Source organism: Terrapene carolina, unplaced genomic scaffold, assembly GCF_002925995.2.
Source record: "Terrapene carolina triunguis isolate 2854851 unplaced genomic scaffold, T_m_triunguis-2.0 Scaffold714, whole genome shotgun sequence".
Lineage (NCBI taxonomy): Eukaryota > Metazoa > Chordata > Testudines > Emydidae > Terrapene > Terrapene triunguis.
In genome coordinates this window covers 16,871,363-16,890,641 of record NW_020665065.1, presented here as the reverse complement: position 1 = coordinate 16,890,641, position 19,279 = coordinate 16,871,363, and the positions used below count along the sequence as shown (strand labels likewise).

The 19,279-nt window shown below is 43.6% G+C and overlaps 1 protein-coding gene across 4 annotated transcripts; it reads left to right on the top strand.

Moving 5' to 3' along the window:
• The first annotated feature begins 133 nt into the window (after nucleotides 1-133).
• Nucleotides 134-19,273, top strand: SZRD1 (SUZ RNA binding domain containing 1). Of its 4 annotated transcripts, none has more exons than XM_026660004.2 (5): nucleotides 151-214; nucleotides 2,479-2,565; nucleotides 13,554-13,603; nucleotides 14,950-15,201; nucleotides 16,388-19,273. In XM_026660004.2, the coding sequence occupies exons 1-5, from the start codon at nucleotides 164-166 to the stop codon at nucleotides 16,488-16,490; spliced, it is 543 nt and encodes a 180-aa protein (XP_026515789.1). In that variant the 5' UTR covers nucleotides 151-163; the 3' UTR covers nucleotides 16,491-19,273. The 4 variants fall into 4 exon arrangements, with proteins under 4 accessions (XP_026515791.1, XP_026515790.1, XP_026515789.1 ...); XM_026660003.2 differs by having other exon boundaries at nucleotides 14,947-15,201; XM_026660006.2 differs by lacking the exon at nucleotides 2,479-2,565 and having other exon boundaries at nucleotides 134-214.
• The last annotated feature ends 6 nt before the right edge of the window (nucleotides 19,274-19,279 follow it).

The following is a 19,279-nucleotide window of genomic DNA, read 5'->3' as shown; positions in this document are numbered from 1 at the left end:
GGGCGGGGGGCGGGCAGTGGTGCGCACGTGCAGAAAGGGGGCCGAGGTAAGCGCCCAGCGCGCATGTGTTGAGGTAGCGGCCGCGGGCGCGCCGACCGCTTGCGCGGGCAGTGCGCATGCGCGGGGGGGCGGGCTGGCGCGGCGGCGGCGGAGGCGAGTTAAAATGGAAGATGAGGAGGTCGCGGAGAGCTGGGAGGAGGCGGCCGACAGCGGGGTGAGGATGGGCCCGGGCCCAGCCGCGTGCGCGGGGGGCGGGCTAGGCAGCGCGGCCTGGCCGGGGGACCCCGCCCAGGTGGGCTCAGCCGGGCGGCAGCGAAGGGCCCGGGCCCCTGAGCGCCTGCTGGGCCCCTTAAAGGGGCCGTGTCCTCATTCCTGCTGGGGCCTCCCGGTCCCTCCCTCCTCGCCCCCGCCCGGCCCGGCGGGACAGGCAGCTGGGGGCCCACGTGCGCCCCCCTTTCTATTGGGGGGTGGGTCCAAGGGGGCAGGATCGTGTCTCCTGTGTGATGGGCCCGCCCCGCGCCCCAGCTCTTCTTGGGGGGCTGTGTCGGGTCAGGGGCTTGGGGCTGGCCCGGGTTGCGACTCGCACGTGCCTCTGACCGCGTTTTAAACCCCGTCACCCCCCCCTCCTCCCCCAAGAAGTGTCGGGATTATGTGGCAATGGATCGGGGCCTCTGGGCGTGAGCTTCATCACATGCCGAAGAATAATACAAGTTCCGGCTGTGTCTTGGAGTCCGGATTCCTGCCTCCAAAGGTAGCTGGAAACCAAGGACCCATAGGGAAGGTGCTGAAAGTTTTTTGCAGAGAACTCGCCCGCTCTTGTGACAGATGCCAACGAAATCTTGCTTTAGAGAGACGCAGTGACACTTGCAAAGTGTGGTGATGAGGGGTGGGGTCTGGCTCATCACCTGCTGCATGCAGGTGATGTGGCTGGTAAGGTAGTTGGTACTTGATTCTCTCAAATGCGCAACATTAAATTCCTTAGCTAAAGAGCTGGTATCTCTAACCAGAGGCTGACAAGAAGCATGATTCCTCTCTATACTCTTGACACTAATGTGCCTGGTTTTAGTATTACCAAGTATTCCCCTTTGATATTTGAAGTGAAACAATCACCCATTTTTGATCTTCAGTAGCTTACATTTCTATAGTGTCTTTCATTCTGAAGAATCCCAAAGTTGCAGCACCACTGAAATGCGGTCATCAATTGGGTGGTAGTGTAGGCAGGTAACCAGTATGGTGCACACAGCTGCATGGTGAGGGAAGGGGAATTGTCTGTGACATGGAGGTGGAGGGGGGAGTTACTATTCTTGTGAGAAGTACACGAGCATCTTCAATTTTCAGAGAGTGGACAAGCTAAATAACAGTAAGCTCTTAAATTGTGAGAAGATAGAATTTGGGCTTGGACAATGTCTCTTTACTTCCTTGTTTACACCTATTAATTCATTTCTCTCTATCATTATTTGGGTAAAACTGTTTTTTTTTCTCTGTAAAAGAATGTTGGGTTACAATTTGTTTGAAAGACATTAAGCTAAATAAGCCAGGAGTGGAGTGATACTGTTTGCCAGTGAAGCAGCAAGTATGCAGTCTGTCAATGCTGTGATCATCATTGCTATTAGAATTTGTCTAGAACATTGGTGTTAATTCCCCCTCTCGTTAAAATGTTCCATGAAGGTACATAACATAAGGGCTGTTGATGGTGATTTTGGCCCAGACCAATGACTTGAAGGAATGTAGGAATTCTAGGCTTCCACCCACTTTCCCGCTGTCTCATCTCTCCTCTTGCGCCCCCCCCCCCCCCGTCTACACCCTTGGTAGTTGTTTCTAAGCTTCTCTTACAGGAAAATCTCATCTTTTAGTGGTGGTACTCCTTAAAGTGCTTTCCCAGCGGGTCCAACGGGGGGAACTGCTGTAATCCTCAGTGCAGTAGTACTCGTACTGCTCAATGGAGAGCAAACTGACCACATGGTGCTAACTTTTCCATACTTGCAGCTGCTTCTACAGTTGTCCAGTCTCTTGATGCCTGTAACAGCAGTTGGAAGAAGGAGCAAACCTAGCTACCTCCTATAGAGGCTGCTGCTACATAGGAGAGGAAACAGCAGCTACCCTCAGGTTGGAGATGCCAGCCACCAACTGGAGATTCTAGGAGCAGCCAGTGAGACCAGGGCCACCAGTGGTGGAGAGAGATCCCACAGAAAAAGAGAAACAGGAAACATACAAGGAGTGGTGGGGGAGATAGTGTGACTCTTCATAAAGGATAAAACGCTTCCATTCTAAAAACATCTATAGATAGACATGCTTACTCTTCATGTAAACTGCTGTAAGGCTATAACATTTGAGAACTGCCCTAGTGGAATCACTCTGCTCCTAGAACCATGAGGGAACAGCTATGTGCAAGAGCCCATGAACTGACCTGATCATCTGTTGCTGATAGGTCATTGTTTCTCCTCTCTCTCTCCTTCACCTATACTTTGTTCGGCGTAGAGCATCCCCAATGACTACGACATGCAGAGCTTACCCAGTGGAGCGCAACTGCTTGTCAATTTCCATCTGGAGAAGCACTATGGGCAGGTGAAGCAACACAGGTTAAGTACTTAACTATTGGTAGTTAATATTCTACCATGGCATGTAAGACAGGGGTGGGTTTGGAAAAATGTGTAAGCCATTAAATGGTATTCCTTTAAAAACGTATGTGTAAATATTAAAATATCTCCGTTCTTTAAATAGGTACTGCTGAATAGTTTAGGCTTGAAATTTGGGCTTAGTTTTTTAAAAAACAAACCCTCTTTTTTATTTAAAAAAAACAACAACCCTGACAAATAATAGAAACCTTTCTTTGTGGGTTTTAAGACTTCATATGAAAAGTTTCAGTTGAATGTATACATGCCTCTACAGTATACCTAGTGCAGCATTGCTCTTTTAGCATGAGAGCTAGATCGTTAAACTGATTATTCTAGTCATTTGTGAAGATGAATATGGTGCAAAAAATAGAACATAAACTGTGAAAAGTAAATGTCTTTTTAAACATATGATCAGTCTAAGGTATTAGTAACCAGCAAAAAAACTACAAACATGACTTTTAATTTGATAGTGTCCCTATGGGCAATTTTATGAATAACTGTTAATTATACCTTTAGGAAAGATTGACTCATTAGTTGGTACTCTGTCAGTTGGGCAATATAGAACTTGTAGATTTATTTGCATTTATATTTTATTTTTATCTCCTAAGTAATAAATATGTGTGGGGGAAATAACCTATGAAGGATTTTTAAAGAATTGGGCTCTTGTATTCCCTTTTGCTGCAGCTTGTCCCGAAACTTGTCTTGTCTGATACTCTAAGGTATCAGGAATATCAAGTCTGGTCTTCCCTGGTTTTGCTGGAGGAATTAGAGGTCTGAAAACACATATTGTGTGCTCTCACAGCTGAACTGAAAGAATGAGTTGGTGAAACTTCAAAAAGTTGTTCATTGCCCAGGAGTCAGAGTTTCAAACACTCTGACTGGAAGTGGCCTTTCCCTCTCAATTCTTGTGATGTCCTGTCATCAGAAGGTATGTCTGTACCGCAGTGTGTAGACATAACCAAAATAGCTTTAATCTTGGGCACCAACCACAATGAAGCTGCAGCAGCGTCGGGCTAGCCGCCCTAGTACAAGCCTGCCAGGGAACCCGGGCACGTGCTCAGGTGGCTAGCCCATGCTGCTGTGGCTTCACTGGTATTGGTACCTGAGCTACGTAGATTAAAGCTTGCTTGGGTGTGTCTACATGTGCTGCAATCACACTGCTAATTGCAGGTTAAATATACCCAGAGTTTTCCAGGGCAGACAAGCCTTTAATTTCTTATGTAAAAGAAAACAGAAAAAGTTAAAACCAAAAAAAAATAAAACAAAAAACCTTTTAAGCAAATCAGGCATAAATCCAACTCCTTTCTTTGCTGGTCACCTTTAAACTAATAAAAATCAAGAAATAGAGAATTAAGAAATATCAATTTAAATCTCACTTCTGAATCTTGTCGCAAGTAACACTTGCGATAACTATAACAGAGCGACCAGAGGAAACAAATGTTTTTCGGTTTGTTTACTTTGTGCATTTGTCTAAGGCCCCCTTTCCTGTAGTATCTGAACAATCACAATCATTAATGTACTTATCCTCACAACACACCCATGAGGTAGGGAAAATACTGCTTATTCCCATTTTACAGATGGGGAAACTGAGCCATGCATGGTCTGTGGCAGAGCAGGGAATCAAATACACATCTTCCCCTAAGTCCGAGCCTAGCATCCTAGCCACTAATATAACTTAAGTTTTCTGTTTTGTGTGCGTCCCTCTGTACAGCTATAGGGAGTAACATTTTTTTAAAAGAAATTGTAAAACAACAACAAATTGGCTGCAGGCCTAAAGGTAGGTGTAGCACCTGGAACCATTTTTAATCTATTTTTTGAAACTGAGTAGACTTCAAGCTGGAGACTTCACTTCAAGGCTAGAATGTCCGCCTTATAAGTGTTTGGGGAGTGTGGAGAAAAGGGGTCATTTGGAGCCAATGGTATGTCAGCCTGAGCTCTAATTTGCCTGCTTTATGTTGGTTTGATCAACTGTTTATCAATGGTATTTTGCAAATTAGGCACTATATCAGTGCCTCAAGACAGGAATAGGTTTGTATTGATACAGTGTTAGCTTGTTTTCACGCAGCTAGAAGTCTTCCAGAGTATACTGTTCGTTTACTAGTCTGAGTGAAGGTAACTGCAGCTGTAAATTGGGTCTGACTAATAGTTATTTATAAAATCCTGATGATCTCTTTGGCTGTCTTCTTTTGAAGACCAGTACAGCAACAAATGTGTTCCTCCAGCTTCAGAGTTCATGAGCCAAATACTCTGACAGATACTGTATGGAATTTAACCTTTTATTTTTTGCTCTTCAGTACAATGTAGGTGTTTAAAAGTACAGGGCAGAAGGAAAGCCTGCGTGTCTATAAAAATAATGCATGCATAAAATTTAGTTATGATAACATGGTGTACCAGACATACAATTTAGCATCTTTTATTAGAACACGCCACCATTACTTGAACTTGGTAGGAAGGAAAAGCTGCCATTGCTTATGGGAGTTGGCATGAGTGTTTCTGTTCATAAACAGAGATATTAGTGACAATAATGTTCTTCACAACTTTAGCAGTTGATGTAATTCCGATCCTTACGTAAAACTGACTCTGTACTGTAAGCCAAATTCCAATTAGTTGGTACAGACCTGTAGTGAAGCGACTGATTCCAATTTGTCCTTTTAAAAAAACGTAGCTGTTGAATCTTCATGTAAAAGACAGAAACATGAATGTAATCCTTTCGGTAAGTCTTACCAACCGCCATTTCCAGTACTGCTGTGCTGCTCTTTTCCAAAGGTGTTATCTCACTATTACCTGCAAAGAAACTGAGAGTAACCTAAGCATAGGGTTTTTTTGTTTTGTTCTTTGGAAACTTGTTTCTTTTCTCAAACTCTGGCTTCAAATTTAGCAACTTAATAAGCTGACTTATTGGTAACATCTCTTCTGGAAGCAGTGGGAGGGATACATTCAGATTTGCTCAACCATTTCCTATCGTAGTAGTACTGGTCAGCTGATGGTGCTGTGGCTTCTTCCGAGGAGTAGTGCTAAAAGATGAATTCTAATGACTCTTTGTGAAGGCTTAAAACTGAGCCTGGTTCAGAGTTCAGAGTCTAAGTTTCAGTTGACTTTGAACTGTGGCCACTTGGCTAGGATGCATCTTGCTACATGGCGCACCATGGGGAGCAGACAGTTCAGTTTTTCTAATTCTTAGCAGCCAGGGGATACATAAGAGCGATTGAGCAGAGTACTGATTGTACTTCTGATCTGCACTTTTTTTTTTTGCATTTGCTATATATTGTACCTTTCACTCGTGGTTCTCATAGGACTGTGAAATAGGTTAGCAGAGGCATATAAGTGGCAGTCAGAGCTCAACTCTTCTGACTCCCAGTTCCTTGCTTCAGCCACTAAATCATGCTGCCTCCCTATATTAATATGGAGTTTAATTTAGGATCTTTCCCAGCCTGTTGCAGTAAACTCTAATTGACCTGAAATGTGATCTCAAAGCACAACAGCTAAGGGGAAATGTTAAAGAGCTGTGGAGTCTGACCCTGTAACTGTCAATCTGCATTGTCCTCTTGTCATTAAAGAATTATCCATTGAAATTGGTGGAACACAATGGGATTTTAATGTGTGAACAAAGAATCGTACAAATATGGCTTCAGTGTAAGGTTTACATCTGAGGCTGTTGACGAGGTTTAAAATGTATGAGGTACAAGGATGAGTTTTGATTTCAAGGATTACAAAGGAATTTGTGAAATACCATGTAAAGGCTTTTATATCCCGTCAAAATTCTTAGCTGTTCTGAAGCCACAGAACACACGTTTCTAAGTCACTGCTTAGGATTTAATGTAGTCTTGCAGAACAACTGTGGCACTTCCTGTTTCCCAGTTGTCTAACTGCACAGGCTGCCGCTAAGAATTGGCTACCTTCAGAAAACCTAAGCCCCAGTGAAGCTGAAAGTGGTCTTGACTGTGAACCTTGCACTGACTACAAAATACAGCCAAGATTTAATGGGAGTAACCTAGAGAATTAATTAATGGAACTGTCTAATTCCCAACAGCCTTAGGAATCAGTGTTCTCAGAAATGTTTGTTTAATTCAGAAATTAATGGGGAAACAAACTAGACATCTCTTAGAATTAATCGTATCTAATGCCTTTCATACTCAAGGATATCCCAAAGCACCTTATGAAGCAATGAGTTGGATATTGTGGTTGAATGGCTGCATTATGCACTCAGTAATGGCTCATGCAACCTTGAACATTTTAAAACCTGTTCTCACTAAATAAGGGAATACTAGCCAGATCCTCAGAGTTATCCCCCCTACTCTTCATAAAAATGCCATAGGAGCTTTAACTGCATCCTTAAAAATAAGTAGACAGGACCTTGTTTAACATCACTGCCGAAGGAGTCAACACCTAAAGCCCAATCCCACTCTGTTTATTCACTCTCAAATGAGATTACTCAAGTGAGTAAGGTGAGCAGGATTTGGGGAGTTTTTTGTGTTCAGCAGTAATTTGTACAAAGCACAGAAAGGGGCATGGCTACTGTTCAGAATCATAACTTCAAAATGTTCCAGTGTTTTAAGGTGACATAATACTTCTCTCCTTGGTGACCATTACAGCCTGCTCCACCAATATGGAAGTTTGGCATTTTATCTTGACTTTCCACAAAATAACTCCAATCTTGTGTTTTCAGTTCACTAGACTTCTTCCCTTACTGTTCCTTAAAGTGAAGAAAAATGCTGTTCAAGCTCATTCTTAAAGAGCAACTGTAAAAAAAAAAAATACTTTTTCAGAAAGTTAATAGTTTTAGGAGAATATTGCCTGGATTTTTCTGGTCCCTTGCTCATTCTCAGCAAGGGAGACATTGACTATGCAGGAGAAATAGTACAACAGTAATCCGCAATTCACAAAGTAAACTAACTGGAAAAAAATAGATAATTGTTTGCTAACTTTCCGTTCCGGTAACCTTGGGTATTAACTTTGTTTTATTTCAGACATAAATGAGACTCATCTATTTGATGAAGCACTAAGTTTAACATTTTAAAAAAGTATAGCCTATGCAGGAGACATAGGAGAAATAACCGTACATCTGAAGTGTACATGTGTAGAAAAATCTTCAGAAATAAGGCAAATTACCACTATTTGCACATTTCCAGAAATTCTGCCACTGGGGAACTTCAGGGAATTTCCTTCACTCGCAATTTTAGTCTCTTGGGAACAGGAGAACTAGGTGAGGATTCAACCGCAAATTAAGCTATTCTGGATACATTAATTCTTGCTCTTCTCCCTTTCCACCACTTCACCACAAATTGGAGAACCGTGCTTACCCGCTGTGGCGTCTAGCTCTGTACTGAACTGTGGATGCAGACTCCAACCAAAAGATGCCTGGAATGTGCATCTCTGGGTTGCCTTGGAGATGGACGCCGTTCATCTACATGTTCTAATGCATGCTGCAGAACACTAGTCCTCTATTAGTGGAATTCTCAACCAAGATAAGTGACTGTAGATGGTGATTGTGGTAGATTTGCCTTTTGTTCTGAATTATTCCTTCTTGGTGGATGTGACAGATTACTTTTCACTAGGTCTTGATATTTGTAGCATTTGTCTCTAATGCAGATGGATGGAGATTTTGATATTAAAGACCTACTTTATGATAAATATACAGCTTCTGTTAGCCCCTGTCCAAAACAGGCTTTTAATGTCAAAGGATATGCAAAACACTGTGCTTTCTGTTGGATTCTCTTGAGTCTTAAAAAGTGACTGAGACAAAAACCGCATAATAGGAATTCTTTACTAAATTTAATAATCTGTTCATGGATCCCTTTGCAGGGGGAAAAGGGGAATGTAAAATGGACTTCCTTAGCTATTGTTAATGTAAACCTGGTATATAGGAAATCATGAAGAGGAGGTATCCTTCCATATCGGAATCCAATAATCTCAAAAGATTAACAGAGCTCTCGTGCAGTGTGACCAACCCATCTAATGAGTATGTGTGCTGCATGAGATTTTCTAATAGTAAGTCTGATTGTCTCTCATGTAAGCTTGTGCCTTCCAGTTGCTGTAGTGCTTCTGGCACCCAAGAGCCATAAATCAGACCCTAATTTTAACATGTTATCTGCGTAGCTCAGTGACACAGTGCAGCATGTGAGGATAGTAGTTGAAGTTGGTTGAGGATCAACCGACAAAAACAGATCTGCTGAGAGCCCCTAAAGTGATTTTCAGTTTCCAAGTATTGAGACCAAAGTTTGTGAGGTGCATCGACTTTTCAAGCCCTAAATGCATGCAATGTTATGGACTGCTAGATGTGTGGAAGAGAGGTCACTAATGTCCTTAATTTTTTTGCTGACCAGTTAAGGGAGACTGTCCAGTAAGTTGGCAACATAATTTGAATAGGTAACATTCTGCAAACTAACCTGAATTTTACCATGAGTGCAAAATATAGCAACACCTAATAAAAAAACCAATCTCAAGTAGAGGTCAAGAGTGTGAGGTAATATTGTTTGTTTCAAGAGAAAACATGTGGTTAATATCTGCATAAATACACATGAATTACAAAAAGAACAGGAGTACTTGTGGCACCTTAGAGACTAACAAATTTACAAAATGAATTACAAAATGTCTTGGTAAACCCCCTTGGTGGTGTACTAGCCACTGGAGTTCTAAAGGTCATTGGAAGCTCTGACTTGTCTGTTGCTGTTCATAGTGGGTGTCTGACTGGAGTTAGAACCGCAACACAGGTGGTGGTGAGGATTATTTGGATCATGGGTGTAAGGAGAGGAGGAGGGTGTGAGGGTGGTAACAGTAGGGAAAAGCTGATTCTATGCTGCCATATCATGCTTTAGAAGTGGACCAGTGAGGGGTCCTGAAATTGACTAGGAATTGCACTGCAAGGAGTCATGAGAAGGAAAGAAATCAAACACAGAAATAGGAGGGATGGTGGGAGAGAGCAGCTCTATATAGGTTCTTCGACTATGTTCATCTCTAGTGTCAGTTCTGTTGTACTAAATCTTGATATAATGCAAATATATGTTAGAACCACTTAAGCCGAGTACAAATGTATATAGTCCACTGACTGACTTTTTGATAGGCTACAATGCCAGCTGTTTGTGAGGACACTTTGGATTCTTACAGTCTATTTCATTAAGACATTTGGCATGTGATTTCTGTGACCAACCATTTCAAATCTGAGTTAGAGCAACAGCTATGCCTCCAAATCATAGGGGCTTGTGAAATGACTAGGCATGCCATGTTGACTAAGCACGACTAATCAGTTGCTGATGATCCAGAGCGCTCAACTGGACCATAGATGTGTGTGCACCTTTCCTCCAATACAGTCATCCCCTTTGCAGTGATGCCCTTAGAGGATTACCCAGGCATTCTTAGAGTCTGGAAGGGCATTCTGATAAAACTGATAGATTATTTTGAAATGGGGGGTCTTGTCTGTCCAGTGGGAAGATTGTTGAGATGCAGTATTGTTTCCTAATTTTCATGTGGTATCTTCTCCACACACAAAAATTGCTCCCACTTGGATTCATGTGACCAAACTGACTGAGGACTTAGGTGGCACAAGAAGGATAAGATGTGTGAGGTCGCTGCTGACATGGGCTATAAGGGAGAACACTGAGTGGGCTGGATCGAGTATGTGACACCAATATTGGATCATGTGTGATCACAAAATGTTCTCATCTTCACCCTATTCCAATTACAGGAAGTATCTTCTCTTGGAAGAGTACCCAGTAATTCTAATTAGTGATTTGTGGCATGACCAGGATATTCCTTCATGTCAACTCTGCTCTGATTGTGAGGCTGTTCTAGCCAAGGAAATGAAAGAAATTGTCAGGAGCAACTTGCAGGTGTTAATATGATTGTAATTAGAGGTTTGGTCGGAAGAAAGTTAAGAGGAATTGTGACTTTAGGTTTGCCTACCTAGCAAGTTAGTATAGTGCAAGCCACAGTGTGAACCTAGAGCACACTGATTTAACGTGCACTAATGTCCCATGTGGATGCTGCTACAGCTCACTAAAAGTTCCTTAGTGTGCTTTGATGTACTCCGTTTCAGAGTGCATTAAGGAACTGTCTTCCATTCCAAGTGGATCCAAGGAAGTGGTGTTTACATGTTTACATGTGCAAAAGAATCTGATGTGAAAACCATAATAGTTTTACAAGAGAGGTGGCTTTTAACTCTGGAATTGACTTGACTGAAAGGGGAAGTCTCTGGCACTAGCTCTCTGAGGATGGTGATAGAGAAAGTAAAGGGTGGGCAGGGAGAGAATAAGAGTTTATGGAGGTGGGAGCCCTCCAGCATCACCAAAATGAGATTTCAGAATACTCTGAATTCTCTGCTATAAAAAATAAAATTTAATGTGTGCCATGAAGCCGCCTATGAGGTCCTAAAATGTGGCCCATAGCCCCCTCTGTGTGACTGCAGGGTGTTGACAGCTGAACAGTCCCAGACTCTTGTTACTGATTAATTTGGAAAAGCAATTTCTGCTCCTGTCAAGGAAGCAAAACCCTCAAGCAAATAGTATGGCTTTGTATTTTTTAATCTCTCTGGAACATGTGCAAATTGGTTGAAGCCTTTAGACACCTGGCAAAGTGCCAATGAATCTCTGCTGATGCAAAGCAAAGGTGCCCCCACCTTAAGTTTCTGATATCTAGAGAGTGATCTTATTGGAGAATGGGACTTCTTTCTAAGATACAGATTGAAGACGTGATGTGATGCCGCTTAAAGACAGTACTTGCGTGAGAAAACATGGGTTAGTTTTTTCTCTTGCCTAGTCATTTTATTTAAAATTGTGAAATGGTATTGGTACTGGCTACTGTAAGTTGCCACTAGGTATAAATACATTAGGCAAATATTTGGTGTGTCATTTGGCAAGTAGAGATTTGGGAGCTGTAATGAGAAACTATTCAGTGATGTTCTCCAAAACACAGGGGTTTGTTTGTTTGTTTGTTTTTCCCCAAGAGCCAGTACTCTGTAAGGGGTTCAGCCCGGTCATGCTCTAGAGTCAGACATGTCAGAGAAACCAAAGTAGGCTTTCCAACCCGACTCATTGTAAAGCTTCATGTGCTTACAATAAGCCCTTCACTTTTTCTGTAGCTTCCAATTGCATTTCCATAGGGCTGCTTTGAAACATGTAACACCCTTTCTCTGTGCTGTCCTGCCAGGCATCTGTTCCCTACTGCTAGCTGCATGTTGAGTGTAACAAGGAGTCTAGTCTTCCATGTTTCCCAGCAGGGGATTATAAAATTCGACTCCTGTTTAAAGGAGTTGTGGGAGAGGATTGGCTTGGATGTTCTGGACACAAGACTGATTTTGAAGCTTAGTCACTGTGTAGTGTTCAAAGTCACTGAAATAGCACTGTAAATTAAAAGCATTGAACTTGTAAACTGGTTGAGATGCTGCCCTTTTCCCATCCTACCCCGAATAACAGAGTTGTTAATGAGATGTGTGAGGAAGCATCCTTCCAGTTATCTACTACCCTGAGACTCTGGGGAGGGGTAGTTAAGCACTTGGCTTTCACAACTCTTTTTTTTTAAAGCTCTTTTCTATAGCAGGAAATAACCTCTTTTGGACTTGAGCTGCCTCATCTGTCTGCACCTTCACCTTGATTTGATCCTCAGATTCACCACCAGCCAGTACAGGTGACTTCTAGCTCCCAGCCAAGATAGCTGCATCTCCACTTCCTGTTCCCAGGCAGTCTTTCTGTTCTTGCAGGTGGTCAGAAGTAGGCTGCTTCTGATATGCTTTATTTATGCATACACCCTCAACCTTCTGTGTAGCATTGCAACTTGCTGCGAACTTTTCTGACCATATTAGGAGTCTTTATGCCTAGAACTATGTCACTGTCAGAGTCAAATGGCTTAACTTGGGTTTGGTTTTGCAATTGAAAAACCTACCAAACCACGCATTGCCCTTCTCCAGTTAAAATCCGTTTGCTCCACCCAGACCACTGTGGCTTCTTGAACACACACACCTCAGTGGAACATTATGAAGCTGCCATCTGGTGGTACCTTTACCAATTTCAAACCTGAGCTTTTGGCTACAGGTTTCTCAGGCTGGTGGCCCAAGAAACCACACAACCAATAATAAACCATATTTATATAGAACCAAGTAGGGTTTTCAAAGACTTAGCACATGCATCCCTTCCCTGTTCTTGGTATAGTGGGGAATTGCTACTCAAACCCCATATAGCTGATTGGATGGCAGTAGGCCACATCGCTTCCGACCTGATCATGCCTTTCTGTGGCTGGTGACGGCAGTGCAGACTGCCTCTCTCCTTAGGGGCAAGCTTTCACTATGGTTCTGGTTGAGTTGAGTTCATGTAATAGCTTTGTAAGCTAGCAAATGGGCTGAGGACAGGAAGCTGAGCAGGTGGTATTCTGGCTGTGGCCTGGAACTTCCTTGAGTCCTGCTAGTTACCACCTTCATGACTGAATCCAGGAGCAGCAGCTACCCAGTGGTCTGTCCCAGTGTAACTGTACCAGACACACTCCGGTAGATTTTCCTTTTCCTCTTCCTCAACAGAGTGTATAATATGTGAAACTGTTTAGTGTTACTCTGGTTGTTACAGTCACATTTCACCCCAGAGGAAGCTTCAGTGGTGGCTTAAGTGCTTGGGGAATCCTTGGGATCAAAGGTGCTATTCCAATTAGATTAACTGCCATTCTATCACTGTGAAACTTTAAAAAAGCCATTAGTATGGGTCCCAAATGATCTTTAATGCTTTGCTGTTCTCCTACTGCTAATACCAACGAATACAGTGAAATGCACATGACCCTTTCATATAAGGGTTTTTTATTTTTCAGATTAGTGTCTTTCTGTGTGTGATTTGCAAGCAAGCAAGAGTATTGTTGTAATGGAAAAAGTGAGACTAAAGAAATTACAAGTGTCCTCAAGTAGAATCTGTAAATTCTCTATAAAAGGAGAGAGGTTTCACACTGTTTTTCTCACATCCCTTACAGGAAATAGATAGACGGTTGGAAAAGAAACTGAAGATTACACAAAAGGAAAGGTAATGGTGATCTTTTGGTCTGAAACACTCTCTTGATCTAGGCTCCCCTGCCTGGAGTTGCACACTTGCAGGTTCAGAGAGTTGGCACAGGAGGGTAAATTGCATTAGATGCATCAAATTTAGTGGGTAACTAACCTCCAATTTGAGCTAAGAAATGGGGAGCCTGTATTATGTAATGTCACTTTGTGGCACCTCTAATCCAGAGCAGTGTAGCTGAAAGATGATTGGCGATAATTTGATCCCTGAAGTAGGGTATTCAAGAGCAGATATAGCCACACCTATAGGGAAGCCATTTAAAAAACAAACAAAAAACCCAAACTGGGCAGTAGAATGAAGAAATGGGTGAAAGCCAAGTAACCCCTTCGTGTACCAACCCTTTTTTGACCTGCTGTGCTCTGTGTCAGTGAGACTTTGGTGCCTGTATCCTGGCTTGGGAGGGTTACACAGAGGGAAAGCTCCTACTTCATCCCGTGCTGCCGCAAACATATCACTTGTCACTGTTCTCAGTGATGTGAATTGGGTTTATATCTTCCTGCTTGCTCTACCTCCCCTCCCCACTTCTCCCTTCCCTCCCCAAAAATTCTAAACTTCTGATGAGTGTCAGTCTTTGGTTCAGCTTTCTGGTAGTTCAATAAGCTAATGCCTAAGCGAACACACTTTTGTTGTGATTTTTTAGGTGGGAGGGGGGCTGTACCAAAAATCTGTGAAGTGGGGTTGTGGGGACATAATTCCAGAAAGTAAGGGGCTGGAGAGAGAATATCAAATGCTGATGCATGCTGTAAGAAATCCTGAGATGACTTAAGTACATTTTCCTTCGTACATCTTCAATTGTAGGTGCCTACATTTTATTTTTTTTAGCACTCAGGAATGGGCCAGATGCCTCTCAAAATTATAGAATACTCCCTGCCTCAAAGAATTCACAAGCTAGCTTGGGACACCCCAACTCAGAAACTTTTTGAGCTTTAATTTTTAAGATTGGAACTGGTAGCAAAAAACTCTAATAATCATCCCACCCAGTTGAAAGTGGGATTCTCTGGTCAGTGTCCTAGTACCCCTCCTTTTCTCCCCCTCTCCCTCCTCCCTCCCCTTTTTTTAAAGGAGAAGAACCAAAGCACCAGGTCTGTCTTCTGCCCTCCTGCACGTTTGACTTGAGTGGGCAAATCTCAAATAAGCATGCTCTCTACTACAGTATCAGAGTTGCAACTATAACAAGGTTAATTGTTTCAAGACACCACCTAGTCATAAAGATGGTATCCGTCTGGCAGGGCTCCCGTTCCCAGCAGTTAACACTTTGTCAGTGGGATACAGATACTAATTAGATATTTGTGTCTTTTCTTAAACAGCAGAAAATCAAAATCTCCTCCCAAAGTGCCGATTGTCATTCAGGACGACAGCCTTCCCTCAGGTCCTCCTCCACAGATCAGGATCTTAAAGAGGCCCACAACTAACGGTGTGCTTAGTAACCCCAACTCTGCGAGCAGACCAGCTTTTCCGGTAAAGTCTCTGGCACAGAGAGAGGCAGAATACGCAGAAGCCAGAAAACGAATTCTGGGCAGCGCAAGCCCAGAAGAGGAACAGGAGAAACCCATTCTAGACAGGTGAGAGTGGCTGGGGCTTAATAGCAATTCTAGCTGCATCCCTGAATTAACCCCTGTAGGAAGTCCTTCAGCAAACAATTTCCTACAGATAGTGATCCAGAGGGAAGAGGAGCCATGCCAATACCTAATATTTCACGTGACATGCAGGATAAAGCCCACTGAGAGGTGGGGGCATCCTGTTAGCACATGTGATACGGTATAGCTCAAATGCATACAAATGAAAGCAAATGCTTATCGGAAGCAAAGGTGTTTAGACACAGATGGAGGACAAAGCCTTCTCTGACATAACCAGGGGAATAGGCAGCAGGAGCAGGTTGATTCTGCAAGGAAGGACTTGCCATATTTCATACAAATATCTCTCATAGTAAAACAAAAGGATTAGAAATAATTCTGCACAGATCCAAGTCTGTCTACTCAGGGAGCGTAACCTTTCAACAAAATGTGACTGTTTTCCCCAAGTAAGGGGGCTACCGAGTTGAGTCTTGCCTGTGGATATCAAGCTGAGCTGGCTAGCCTGACTCACCTGGTGTGGAACAAGCTGAATTTACATTCCCCACAGCCATGCTGCTTTTATCACTCATTGGAGAGGGCCAGACCAGTCGCTCCAGAGGCACTTTCTCTCCCCATATTGTATGTTCTGCCCTGCCTTCTGATCTACATCACATTGGCTCTGTAGGCCTTTTCCAGTGTATTCTCCAACTAAACATAACCTTGGGGGGGGGACAACTTAAACTGGAGTCCTGTTTGAACAGACACAGCAGCCACTCTTTCCAAAGACCAAAGGACTGCAATTTAAAAAAAAGGGGCTGCCTGGGGTGGGAAAAGGCACATCATTGAAATGGCTCTTACAAAAGAGAGCAGTGATAAATGTTCCTAAAGCACATCAGTGAACAAAGGTGTTGTTAACAAAACCAGAGCAGGATGATTCCACTCGGGAAGGGTCGGGACTGGGACTTGGACTTTGAAGTTACCTGGGTTTTGGCTGCTGAAGAGCAGGGCTTGGGGAAATGGAGCACTAGTCAATTCTCAATTGCCTGTGAGGCCCTGCAGAGTGCAGCAGCACTGACAACCGCTCTTTCACCATGGCGGTGCCTTTCCACTGAAGGACTCTTCCCTGTCTTCGTTGGAATTGCATGGGGTAAGGTAGACGTCGTCTTCCTTTTTAAGACTGATTTTTTTCCTGCAGGCCAACAAGGATCTCCCAGCCAGAAGATTCCAGGCCATCCAATAATGTGATACGGCAGCCACTGGGTCCTGATGGTTCACAAGGCTTCAAACAACGCAGATAGATGTGGGCAAGCGATCATGCTGTCGAAAGCAGGGTCCGCTGCCACGGGTTGCACTGCCGTGGTGGACAAATGGACTTGAGCAGAGGGAACTACCTGGTTTACTTGCACTGTGATCCCTTTGCTCTGCCCACTGTGACCTTGAACCCCATGCACTGTGACCCCCTGCTCCACCCACTGTGATTGGCACACCGACGAGGGCTGTCCCAAGTCACTGTAAAAGGAAGGGGGGGGTACGTTAAGGACTCTGAACAGGTGCAGAGAGTCGTGTGTGCCACTTCAGTTGAAGCTAGCGCCAGCAATAATGTTTAGCATACTCATTAACCTGGGATTGAAAAGAAGAATGGGAAGCCTCCCCAAATGTGCATGTTGTCTCTCTCACTTCTGAGCGTGTTCTGTTTCAAAGGATCTTTGTTTTTTGTTTGTAAATCAGATCAACTTTAAACCAAGTGCATGGGAAGGGTTTTAACTGTTTAGTTTGTTTTAATTGAGAGAGGTAGTTGGTAGTGTTCTAAAAAAGGAGTTTCTAGGAATTTCCACAATATAATGGCTAGGATTTGGCAAGCTTAGCTTCTCGTTTTGTATTTCCACTGCTGCCAAGCAAATGGAAGGGGACTTCCAGGTACCTGGGCTTTCTAATTGCCTTGGGCCCAGAAACCAGTGGAGTCCAGTGGCCCAGTTCACTTACTGCACCTGTCATAAGCTTGGTTAGTTTTCTGCTGGCTTGAGGAAAAACTTAGTAATACATTTCTTGTATTTGGGGAGAAGGGAATGTAGACAGATCCCATGGAGACACCTACTGCCTGCCTGCTGCTTCCAGCAGAGAAAGCAGGGTGAAGGAACAGGGCTCTGTTGCATCTAGGTTTACAAGCTAGGAATAGACTAGTTCAATACTGTACTGGTCCACTCCGGTTAGTGCATGGAAAACATGGTAATGAGCCTGGCTCTGTGCAGCATGTGCTTGTCGGAAGGCTGTGTGGCTGGAGGCTGGGCAACCACTGCTCCAAAGGTTTGAACCCTAAGTGGCTTGTGATGGACCGATGGCTTATGGTACAATTCCAGTGCTGTACTTGATGCATTTACTTCTAGAAATCATAGACATCGGGAACAAACCATGTTCAATAAAGTTTGGAAAACAAATCCCTGTTTTCATGCATTGGTGGTAACAAATGGCTTTCCGCTAAGCTCTGTCCTCCAGCCCCAGAAAAGGAAAGGGGTCTGAGGAAGGGTTCCTGGCCATGGAAGAGAAATTTAAGGTACCACCAAGTCAGCTGTTGCAAGCTGTCAAATATAGCTACTCCATTGCTTCTCCTGTGCCCTGTACTGTCTTGTTGCATTGTCTAACTGTATATTAGACAACAGGGAAGCTGATCAACTCTTAATATTAACTGTCTCAAGGGATTAGATGAACACTAAAGCTTCCTTCTGCTGGGGCAACAAGAATGTATCTTGTATGCTGGCAAGGCTCCAGTAGTAGAGATGTCTCAGCATGTCGATAGGACCTGGTACTGTAGACAAGCCTGTGTGGCATAGAAACAGACTATATATCTTTCTGTGACAGGAGCCAGAGGCCAAGAAGGATTTAGATCGTCCCTTCACCTAACAGGACCGTGGGCTAGTCTGCGTCACTGTGTTTCCAGAAGCTGCCTTTCCACACAGTTGGTGTTTTGGAGGATGTATTCTGTATAGGTGCAATTTGACACGGGCCACTGTTTGTGCTTAATAGGTTGAATAGTGGGCACCTGAACCCATCCTCTTTTGCCTGAAAGGAAGCAGCTGAACAGAACCTCTGCCTACAGTGAGTTGTATGGGAGATTCCCATACAGTAAACCAAGACATGTACAGAAATACAGCAAACAACTGGTAAAATAAACTACCTGTGTACAAAAGATGAAATCTACTAGAACATTGATCTTTTAACTGAATTTCTTTTCTGTCCTGCCCTCCTGCGATTCCCTAAATCAAGTGAGCCCATGGAATGCTTGTTAAAGGATTACTTTTTTTTTTTTTTACTCTGCTGTAATCAGAGAGGTGGGCACAGGTGTACAGATGTTCCATAGGCCTGCAGTTGGGCTCAAGTCCCTGTGGTTTTATAAGACTGTAATCTGATGTTTACCTAACTTCCTCTCAGGTAAGGCTTGGAATGTGCTGCATGAGCACCCGTACAAGCCATGAGCAGCTGCTTCACAGGAAACATCTTTCCCTCATGGCAGCAAGGAGAAACTGATGGGAAGAGTCGCTGGATGGGGGAGGGCAGAAGAGAAGAGGATGGGAAAAGACATTAGCAATAACTGTGTAGTCACCACGCCTTTCCTTAATCGATAATTAAAATAGCTATTACTTTGGATGGCTAGCTGCTGGCAAAAGCCTCCTGATGTAGCTTCTGATATCTTGCCAATGTTAGGACAACAGTATCCTTTTTCTGCCACCTGGTATCCTGTATATCAGGGGTTTAACGTCCTTGCTAGCTGCTCATAGGACAAAATCCGGTCCTCCAGCATCACCCTCACATAACTAATATAAGATTATGTGAGGGGGAGCTAACCAGAGCACCCCCCCTCCAGCTTATTCATCCTTATAGCATGGTCAGTCAGGATGCTTCCAACCTGCGGGCGGGGGGGGGGCAATGTTCCTGGAGAAACCTACCACTAGGCCCCCTCTTCCAGGTGGACAGTAGGTCAGTGATCCTGTCCAGAAATCAGTGTTGGGATAAGTCAAAGGCCCTGTTTGCAGAGGGGCTAGAGCTCTTGTTCTAATACATGTTTATAGGGTTTTTTGTGTGTGTTCTTAGG